Source organism: Perissodus microlepis, chromosome 23 (genome assembly GCF_051167445.1).
Source record: "Perissodus microlepis isolate ML-2025 ecotype Zambia chromosome 23, ASM5116744v1, whole genome shotgun sequence".
Taxonomy (NCBI): domain Eukaryota; kingdom Metazoa; phylum Chordata; class Actinopteri; order Cichliformes; family Cichlidae; genus Perissodus; species Perissodus microlepis.
In genome coordinates this window covers 42,597,834-42,609,312 of record NC_140482.1, presented here as the reverse complement: position 1 = coordinate 42,609,312, position 11,479 = coordinate 42,597,834, and the positions used below count along the sequence as shown (strand labels likewise).

At 41.2% G+C, this 11,479-nt stretch overlaps 1 protein-coding gene across 1 annotated transcript; it reads left to right on the top strand.

The window, feature by feature from the left end:
* The first annotated feature begins 6,117 nt into the window (after positions 1-6,117).
* LOC146362275 (claudin-7-like) lies at positions 6,118-10,573 on the top strand. Its single transcript, XM_084922403.1, has 4 exons — positions 6,118-9,378; positions 9,591-9,755; positions 9,892-9,970; positions 10,055-10,573. Exons 1-4 carry the CDS (start codon positions 9,177-9,179, stop codon positions 10,215-10,217), a joined length of 609 nt encoding a protein of 202 aa, XP_084778529.1. The 5' UTR covers positions 6,118-9,176; the 3' UTR covers positions 10,218-10,573.
* The last annotated feature ends 906 nt before the right edge of the window (positions 10,574-11,479 follow it).

Sequence of the window (11,479 nt, the reverse complement as noted above, 5' to 3'; positions counted from 1 at the left end):
TTTTGAGAAGAAAAATAAAATAATTTTGTTTTTTATAATCTGTGATTTCCTGTTTTTAATTAGCCACACAGGCTAACTTTCTGCAGAGTACCTGACAGGTTGGTGGTACATGAAATCAACAAATCAGAAGCAAGTGAGCAGAACTGAAAGACAGGAACACGTGCAACAAAACATCTACACATATGAAACATTAATGCAGTTAAATCATCTATAGAAACTCACAAAGACAAAAAGACATAATTTGATAGATAATAACCACCAACCAAGATTCTTCTTCTTCTTATTATTAACGGATAAAGCTCAGATCATTAAAATACATTTTTAAACATCATCCTAATGTGAAGCTATGTTACTCTGGCGAGGTGATGTGGCTGGAGAAGCGAGCTCAGACCTGACCAGCGGTCCCGTTCCCACAGCGCCAAAAGATCGTTCACTGGGGATATCAGCTGCTGTCAGTCAGATGTGACGCCATAATGTCAGCACAAAACTGCATAAACATTCATAAGACTTGTTTACTGTAACCAGGCAGTACTTATCTCAAGCGCCGCCGTGTACGAGTAATGATGTCATACTTTCCTTCCTTTCACAGATACTGTCATTAAGCCCATTACTCCAGACCATTAGGACCATATAAGAGTTGCCAAGGTCGCTCTCAGAGAAACCTACTTGTTGCATTACATTCAGTCAGCATTTAGTGGGTTTAAGATAAGCACTGCCATTGTTTAGAAAGTAAGTGATAACTGATGAGATTTGACTATAAGCTGCATTTTCAGGAGGCAAATACACAAAAACAGAAGCTGTTTACCGACTTTGGTTCATGTTCATGTCATGAGACTGGGCTGCGTTCCGAGTGCGATGGATACGCGAATGCCTCGTTCGATTAAATAATTAGCAAGAGTGAGAACATTAACACAGGTGAGAGTTCGTTTGCTTCTGAGTTTCTGAGTCACAGTGGGGAGAAATTCACTCACTCTTTACTCGAAACATAACAAAAAGCGGATGTGGACGTGAGTGGATGCAGGCCGTGTCTGGGAGCGACTGTGTGCCGCTCCGATGCTGATTGTGACAAAGCAAAATGGGATAAAACAAAACAGTTAATGGATATTTGATGTTACTGTGCTCATGTTCATGTCTAACTCGACTGCTGAGAACAACAATTTGAATCAGATAAATAGTTTTATTCTATAGAGGATCCAGCACTGGACAGCTTGCTGTTACTTGTCGTTGCTCCAATAAATAAATAAATGTCCTCCACCCAAATTTCACTACAGGAACACCGATAAGTAATCCTTAACTGCCCCTTGTTCAACACTAGCAGAGCTGACTGATCATATGACTAATTCTGTGGCCACTTTGGAGGTGCCACCTTGTTGGATTTGTATTGTGTAGCATTCCTGTTTCACAACTGCACTGTGGCGAGGTGTGGTTTGTGGCTCAGCTGCAGGGCAGGGGTGGAGCAGCGGGTTTGGGTGTGGCCCCCACAGATGACCCTCCATCATTCCTTTCCTATTTGAGTAGCTGCTGGGGCCCAGAGGAGAGGTGGAGAGCAGGGCGGAGCTGTGTGCTGGGCACCGTAAATAAACACTCACGAATCCTGCAGAGCTGCATGTCACTGTTTGTGATTAACGAGGCTAACGACCTCTTTCAGTGAGTCATCTTTAGATAATTACATCTGATCTAACTGATGAATCATTACGTAAACGCGTTCTCTGATCGAGGAACACTTTAGTAATTATGTATCGAGTATCAAGATTCTTTATTTGTAAGAACCCAGAGATTCTTAAATAACGGGGCATATATGCATGTGTGTGTGTAGGTTAGACATATAAGCAGAAGCTGCTGTGGTGAAGGACCTTCATGTACATCTGCTATATACAGTTTCACTTAGCTTCAGTAGTTTTATTGTAATTATTTGTTTTCAAACAAGTATTTAATAGTGGGTAAAGTGGGTCTTTGGGCCAGTTGTGTCCCTGCCCAGAGTGGGACCACCACACTTGTAAACCCATGAAAAAGTGAATTTTCAGTTTCTTAATGAGTCTTTGAAACCCAGCAAACCCTTTCAGATATTCAGAAACCTCAAGCTGCTCCTACAGGTCACTGCCCAGGTGTGCTGTGTCTGTTTCTGTGCAGAGGGGTTATTAGGGTGACATGTGGATGCTAATGGTGTGATAAAAGGTGTGCTCTGATGATCACTGATGTTTACATGCTCACACCAACATTTGTTTTTCCAGCTGTGTCATGTACATATCACATATATGCACAACCAGTGTATGGCAGCTTATATGACTGGTGCTCCTCAACACTTACTGGCATGTCTACAGCTGGTTATTTAAATTCATTGGACTGAATGTCAGAAAGACAAACATCTGTCTATATGAAGTGAAAACTAAACTGTGGAACTGAGAAAATCATCTGATCAGACAGGAGAGATGGAGCTCCTCAATATTTCCTCCTGAGGATCCAGGAACAAAGAATTTAACTTTTGTGTGATTTTCTTCCTGTTTACCACCCAAACACACCAGATGTCAGTGGTCAGTGGTAAGCCCAGGATGTCGTCTGTTAAGTGCATCGGACTTGGATATAGACCAAAAACAAATTTCCATTACAGAGGACAGAAATGTCCTTGTTCTCGGGAGGATATTCTCTTCAGCTGCAAGTGAGTGAGCTCTGTGGTTTTAGCGCCATCTACTGATGCAATCCATACATAAATTCATCCACACATAAGGACGAACTTTCCTTCCGGCTGCTTAAAGGCAATTGAAACATATTCCAATAATGTATAAATATCAGCCAAACAGACACATAGAAAGTGTCCACACACACACACACACACACACACACACACACACACACGCACGCACGCACGCACACACACACACACACACAACAAAGCTCATCTGCACCTGTGAAATGCAGAACTGTTCCCTTTAAAAAGTTATTGTTTGTTTTAAAAAGCTTTTGGTGCCACATCCTGCCAAAAAGTCACTGAGGTCAGCCTCCCAGCAGCTTCCTGCTTCACACTGTGAACGTTTTGTTGAAGCTCTTTTTTTTCTACTTTTGCTTATTTATTAGACTCATTTGTTAATCCTTGTTTTTGCTGTTTTATTCATTCATAAAAACTTTTTCATTATTGAAATGTTTTGCTTTTCATTTCCATCATGTTAACATGTCTCTTTGTTTCCCTTCTTTTTTGAGACCTGCATGACTTTTATTCATAATAAGCAGGCTTATTATAAGCAATCTGAATATCCACACACAGTGAATTCTTTGCCTGAGAGGTGCATCACAGTCAGGGCAGACGTGGGCCAGACGTCCCAGCTCTCCGTGGAGGGAGGGACTGAATCAAGCCTGCAATGAAATCTTTGTTTCACTTTGTCATTTTTTTATTTTATAAATGTCATAACCTACTCAACCAAGGTGATGTAATTTTAGTGTTACAGTTTGATCAACACAAATACCGTAGTTTTCGGGTCATAAGCCGCTACTTTTTTCCCACACTGTGAACACTGCATTTTTTTTCATGCGGCCAAAAACATTTTGCCTGGTAACAGTAGACCAATCAAAATGATAAGTAGTGTATATATACGGTATATATTTTTATCGGTTGATAAGAGACGTCGTAATGTTGTTTGTGCACTGTTCCGTAAAAAATCCATAAGCAACGTAATTTGTGTGTTACCGATACGTACGTGTACTTAGAGGTAGCCGTGTTACAGGCGCTGTTCGAGGAAAAAAAGCATTTGCAGTATGTATTTTTGTATGTTACCATAACGCAGGCACGTGCGGGGGAGGGGGGTAGAGGGGCTTGAGCACCCGCCCCTCTCCTGATGGGTGCCCAAAGTGCCCTTTTGTTGAGGCAACTTTAAAAAAAAAAAATTTATTTATTTATTTTTTAATGTGTGTGTGCGTGCGGAGTCCTGTCTGTGCCCCTCAACAATAATATTTAACTATTAATCACAGTTTTGCTAAATAAAAGGATCTGGCTTGCATCAGTCACATGATCACAGCGCTGGTTGCGAGACGGGAACGAGCTCACAAAGAGCACGCGCATTTTTTGCGGTCCGGAGCTGCAGGAGAAACACAAATTAACGCAGAGACACAGACTGATGCGACAAAACCAATAAGTAGGTGTACAGCGTACACTGTAGTCTATAGCACACAGGAGTATTGGCTTATTACGTACACGTTGGTAAGCTGTCTTGTTGCAACTGACGAACTGAAACAAACGAGCGTGCTGTGTGTGCAACAGCGCGACAAACATTACCTGTCCTTTTATTAACTGCACAAGTAGTGCTGGTCACAGCTGCTGGCTACCTGTGTAAGGCTGTCATGGGTCTGTAGCTCTGTCACCGTTTTAGGGAACATATTTAGTATTAAAGTAAGTTACAGAGCTTTTCCTGCCTTTCTGGGGGGATTATATTTCACTAAAAAACGATCTAATATGCATGTCCACATAATTATGCATTATTATAATATTTTAAAAAACACACGCTGTATTTTAAAGAACATACATTAAGAAGCAGATTATATTAGATTTTTATTTTAAATAAGACAAAATTTGGATTTTACAGCAGTAAAATGATTGTATCTCTACAGTTTAAACATGTAATAATAAGCTTTGCCCCTGCACAGAGTGGATAGTGAAACAAATGGAATCATCATAAATACATGATTTCATATTTATTACTTCCCCCTCCTCATTGCTTTATTATTGTAGCTCTAGTAATAAATAATAATGTAAGGATTCTGGATCAGCACCGTGATGCCCATAGTATATACAGTATTCTGAAGAAGGTCTAAAATGTCACTGTGTGTGTGTGCATGTGTTTGTTTTATGTATATGGGTTATTTTAAATTATTACTCATGATATAACATGTCCAGACATGGCTGGTAAGGACATGAGGAGGAAACAGTAGGAGCTGTGTGAGGCTACTAAAGGCAGGGCTATAACATTTTTCGGTCATCATTTTATTATAGATTAAGTGCTGGAGTTGTTAGGTGTGGATAATTAGATTATAGTTTATTGCAATAGCAAGTTGTGCCTTGTTGTCAGATAGACAGCAAGTGGAGAGTGATAGATGAAAAGATGGGATTCAAGGAAGAAGAGAAGCAAAGAGTGATTCACAGGCAGAGCCTAATTTATTTCTCACAGTTTTTTGTGTCCTTATCGTTCCAAGCGCTGTCACCTATCTTTGCATTTTGTTATTACCTCATGACACTTGTTTAATCAGCTACCATCTCTCCTATGGACTTTTTAATGTCTACAGTCTCAGATCAGCACAGCCCTGCCCTCCAGCACTATCAGCAGCAGGAGCAGCAGCAACCCCTCAACAGCAACATTGTACCCATCAGGTAAAACATCGGCTACGTTTGCTTTGCCTCACAACAGTGATATAGTATGATGCGATTCCATATTAGATTCTTGATGAATGTGTGTTGTTGTTATTCAGCCTGGTTCAATGTGCCCCTTTTTAACTTTGAGCACCTGCCCCTTTAAGCGTCTCTGCACAGCCCTGCCATAACGTTTATGTTACCATGTTTATGTTACCTTACGGATTAAATTAAACGTTAAAAATCCTCACGTGTAATATTTCTGTGTAGATATCTCGCATACGGTGCGGCCTGTACAAGTACAAAATTGATTTTCTTCCTACAATTAGAGCATGCGGCTTTTAATCAGGTGCGCTCTGTAGTCCGGGATTTACGGTAAGTTCATACACTCTGTTACCAGGATTATTAGTGTAGCCTGGTCTCAAATATCTATTTTAGACCCTACAGGTTAAAAGGATATAAACATTGTCATGTAAAGACTTTATTGTAAATATTTCACATGTGTTTAAAAAACAAAAAAAGAATTCAAATGCATTAAAAACGTGTTTAAAATCACAATAAATAGAAGTCAATCATAATTTAAGTGTTCACGGAGTTAAAAGTTACAAGAAAACCAAAGGTTTGTTATCTACTGTGAAACAAGGAAAACTTTGTATTTGCTGCAAGTTGTTTTACGAGTTCATTTTGGGTTGTCAATCTTGTATTTTCTTTTATCCCATTGGGTGATGTAAACCTATTGTCCAATCACACGTAAGGAAGGCGGGATCTAAGCTAGGCGAAAGAAAATTAAAAACACTAACTAAGCTAGTGAGAGCCGGCAGCTGCACGTTACCGGAGGAGGTTGGAGAGCAAACGGGAGAATAGTCAAAAACAATAGCCGTGGATGCAGAGTCTACCGGCGATCGTGGCTCAAGAGTTGGGAGTTCGCCTTGTAATCGGACGGTTGCCAGTTCGAGCCCGGGCTCAGTCTCGGTCGTTGTGTCCTTAGGCAAGACACTTCACCTGTTGCCTACTGGTGGTGGTCAGAGGGCCCGGTGGCGCCAGTGTCCGGCAGCCTCGCCTCTGTCAGTGCGCCCCAGGGTGGCTGTAGCTACAATGTAGCTGCCATCACCAGTGTGTGGATGTGTGGATGACTGGATGTGTAAAGTACTTTGGGGTCCTTAGGGACTAGTAAAGCGCTATACAAATACAGGCCATTTATGCACTGTTTACCCTGTGATGAGTGAGTACTGAATGTAGTATTGAGCTTAAACAGAATGTAGAAGTACTTAAAATGCATGATGTTAATCGCAAGTTAGCATGTTAGCATTTTAGAGCCAGTAATAGCTATGTGTGCCGAGTAGTAAGCTACAGATTACTCTATGGAACTAAATAGTAATCTCTAACGCACAGTGGACCGAGAGGAATTCTCTGGACCCTTCTGCTGTGGATAGGATTTCCGTGGGTTTGTCCCAGTGTACTCAGCAGCGTTGCCGAGTGGAGGCCGCATGGTCACAAAGCGAGCCTGCCCCTCAGCTCGCCCTCGCACTTAGCCCAACGGATTTGTGAGTAGACCTGAGCACGTGCGTTTTGTTTTCCTGCTTGTTTAACAAGTGAAGCGGCCGTTTGTGTGTTTTCTGGCCCAACGAGCCCGAGCAACGACCAGGCCTGCAACGGTTTCAGTACATGAGCTCACACAGGTTACAAATCTGAACTGAACTTAAAGGGGAGTATTTTGGGATAAATGTGTTTTCTAAAACATTGAGTGTGAAGAGAAAACATCCAATTGAATTGTAAGGAAACGCTTCAGAACTTGGAATATTGTATTTTTTTAAATTTAAATCATACTTTATTTTGACTAAATACATCTTGAATTTAAAGTTTTGTGTTGTGTCATAATTATTATTTACAGAGTTTATAAGTGGTAGCGGTTACTACAAAGTAACAACAGGTTAACATGTTAGATAAATTCATGATTCTTGGTGAAGATTAAACAGAACTCATATTATTTTCACTGAGTGGAGGCACCGCCAATATTAAGACTTCTAAGTACAAAGGTTAAAACTGGTTAATTATTGTTTCTGCTGTTTACCAGTAAAATTAAGTAACGTACCCAGGGCCCCGCTCATAGTACTATCATCACCTTAACCCAGAGTTAATCCTGAGCTACGTGAGTTGGGTGCTACATTAGATTATTCACAGTGATGATGGAGCGCCCTGATGATCTGGTTTGACCTCTGAGGCACCAAAAAATAGAAAACAGTATGAGGCTATAAACAGGTTAAAAAGCTAATACCAGTCCTGTGTACTGTATCATAGTGGAGGGTCTGTCTGCGTACAGGATCGTTAGCACGAAGACAGATTTTGAAAGATGGTAAAAACAATGAAATCTCCAGCTTGATGCTCCAAGCAAAACTCGACTGACTACAGTGTGGAGTTAAAGAAAGGTTAAAAAGTGTCAAACTGTGCAGACCGTTGTGTCGACTTCTTGGTGCAATCATTTGTTAAAAATAAGTAATTTAAAAAGTCATGTGGCACAAAAACATCTTTCCTGCTACTGTCACCAACATCTTCTGCCTGTAGGCAACAACAAAAGAAACTTCCTTGGAAATAAGATTTGACTCAAGCAGACCTTGCAAGTCAAACTTAACAATGCTGGAAAGAAAAAAATAATAAATAAGTTAAGTGGCACATTCAGATGGGATCTGTAACTTTAATTGCTGCAAAATGTTTGTGCTTATTTCAGGAAAGGCTGGACCCTGATCCAATCTAACAGGCAATGCAAATGTTAACAAACAGGCATCTTGTGAACCAAATATGGTCAGATAATTTGGTAACTGCTGAAGTAAATGAAGAGTTTGTTCACGTAAGCGCGAGCTTGCTGCGTTAAATGGAGGAAAGGAATGACAAGGAGGACGCTGACGTTCAAATGTTTGGTTCAAAGATCATCTTTAATGGATCTCGTGGGACTCAGAACGTACAGTACTGTGCATTGTAAACCGTGCTTGTGCAATAGTTTATCAGTTGAAGCATGCAACACAGAAGTTACAGAATAAATTCAACAAATGTTTGCATGTGTAAGATGTGCTGCCTTACAGTAACTCTGCTTATTTTCTTCATTCACTATAAAATGATACTTAAAAATGTAGATCTCAGCACAGTTTGAATCATGCAAAGCTTAAAGTTTAAAGCATGTTTTGTATCGTACATCAACCCAAAGATGCATCCAATAAATACATATTAAAACCCATTAGATAATCAGGTCATTGTTGTGTGATGGGCTCTCAGTTTACTTCCCTGCACGTAGCCTGTTGCAGGCTCATATAGGTGCAGGTTAAATGCACTAGGCATGCGCCACACCTGAAGCACATTTTTGATGCAAAGTGAAACCGTGCAGAAAAATCAGATTTGCACCGATCTTGAAATCCATTCTTGTGTCTGTGCACTTTGAGACCCAGTTTGATCATCAGGCCAGATTTGCAGAAACATATTAAATGCTAAATATTAAACTTCTACTCATGGAGGTCATCAGGAGTCATCAAGAAGAGGAATCTTTTTCGTATTTGTTCAAACATGTTATGGCGGTCTTTCCTTAGGATGTCAGTGTAATTTATGTTATCATCATTAGTTAATTAGCAAGATAAGACTTCCTGGAACATTTTCTTCCCATCAACGGCTGCAGGAGGAAAAAGGGATCTAGAGCGTGACGCATCTTGGACTTTAAAAACAGGAGGCAGCAGCGCTCACGCATAACTGTCTGAGCGACTACTGACTTCAGCGGCACTCATCAGCATTTCAGATCATTTGGACATTCCCAAAGACGTTTCAGGACTCGTCGATTAAGTTAACTCCTCTGCTGGATAAGATGGCCGCATCTGGATTACAGCTGCTTGGATTTTTTCTCTCCCTGGTCGGAGTCGGTGCCACTGCTGCCGCCACTGTTATGGTGGACTGGAAGAAGCTGGTCCAGGGCAAGCACCGCTCCTATGAGGGCTTATGGATGTCCTGTGGTGGAGTCCAAGACAGAGCCACCTGTGAAATTTACCATTCCTTTATCAAACTGCCAGGTAGGTTTGGATTGCACCCCAGCTTACAACACGGGGCTGTCATTAGTCAGAAATGTCTCTCTTTTTGACAAAGTAAAAATGTTTGTGTGGAATTACTTCCAGCTTTTTGTTGAGCTTTTACAAGCAAAAATGTTCTAAAACAGATATTTAATGTATAATCTACATTTACAGTTTAGCAAACGTTCCCATATTTGTGCTTCTGTTTCCTTTAGATGAGATTCAAGCAACCAGGATAGCGTTGCCACTCAGCCTCTTCCTCTCTGCTCTGGCAATGCTCGTCTCCACAGTGGGGATGAAGTGCACCCACTTCATGGACGGTGCCTCGCAGAGCAAATCTGTGACAGCGATGATCGGGGGAATCATGTTCATGCTCTCAGGTGCGTTCAGATCTAAACTAATACATGAAACCAAAATGAAATGAGTGGAGAGACGACTAATGTATTCACAACAATGGGCTTTTAAAATGATTGTCAGCTGCAGTGATGGACAATATCATGTGCTGTCTGTGATTAGGTTTATTGACCATCATCATCACCTCCTGGTTTGTCAAAGTTGTTCTTCAGAACTTTTATCATTCGCCTCCTCTAATCAGGTACAGCTGACACATATCGCCACACATAAACCCTGTGAGCAACCATGCAGCGCTAAGTTAGCGTTTATTTGCTCTCTCCGGCAGATCTGAGTTTGGTAATGCCGTGTTTGTGAGCTGGGCCGGTGGACTCCTCACTCTGACTGGTGGTGCTTTCCTGAGCTGTCGGAGATGCGCGACCATGTCCTCGGTGTCCATAAGCTCCAGCCGTCTGCTTCCCACCAATGATCCAAAGTCCAACTACGTCTAGTTGAAAGCAAAGAAGAAGAAAAAACTTTCTACATTCACTGAATAATGAGGTCATATCAGGATCGGTCGTCGTGTGTTGTTTCCCACAGTAAAGATGTGAAGGTTCAACATTGAAATTTCTTCTGTAATTTCAGATTTATGTTTGTGAAGGACCCTGTCGTCCTCCTGCACACTTATGAAATACTTATAATAAGCTTTGAATAAGATTTGCTTTCATAATTTAAAGTGTGGCCATAAAGTGCAGTACTTTCTGTTGTACCTTGTAGATCTGTTTGTGTCTAAAGTGTGTGATTCATTTTGTAACTTGTCAGTTTTTTTATTGTTTGCATAAGTAAATAAAATTGTTTTGTTTTTGTTTTTTTTCTCGTCTGGGTTTTCCTGTGTTTGATCAATGATATTTAAAGCTTGAACATTTTAAAAAGGTGCCTTTGTGAAGACAGAAACTTTATATGAAGTTATTTAAGTTTGTTATTTATTATTAGATGCTGACAAAAACAACAAAAACCCACAACCACGAAGCCACTGCAAGACTGTATTTTTAATGGAGGGAGAATTTGGAGGTTGTGCTGTACGTGCAACAATACAAAAGCATCATTTATCAGCTGCATACTCTTCAGTAGTCTGTAGTCTAGCCAGCGTCATCCTCTACGCTGTTGCATGCTGGGGCAGCAGGTTAAGTGTCGCAGGTGGCAACAAACTCAATAAACTGATTTGCACGGCCAGGAATGCTGAGGGGACGGAGCTAAGGTGGTGTCAGAGAGGCGGATGTTGTCCAAGATAAGGACAATGCTAGACAATACATCCCACCCACTCCATGACACGCTGGCCAGTCACAGGAGCACGCTCAGCGAGAGACTGAGATTACCCAAATGCACCACTGAGCGACACAGGAAATGATTCCTGCCCGTGGCCGTCTGGCTGTACAGCTCCTCCATCTAATGAACAGTCACACGGCAGTAGTCGTACACCCGTCATCGTGCACACCCATCATCGTGCACACCCTTCATCGTGCACATCCTTCACCGTGCACACCCTTCATCGTGCACACCCGTCATCGTGCACATCCTCTGCAGAGAAAATAACAAGCTTTACAGTTTGGTAAGAGGGCGCCTCAGTTTCCACCATATAAATTGAACTTGTGTTATATGCAGGGATGTTTATAATTGTTTTGTTACATTTTGTAACTTTGTAATATTTGTCATTATTGATTCAGTTTTGTCAGTCGCTGTTCTTACTGTCTGGGAGCAACTGTGGTCGCATAAT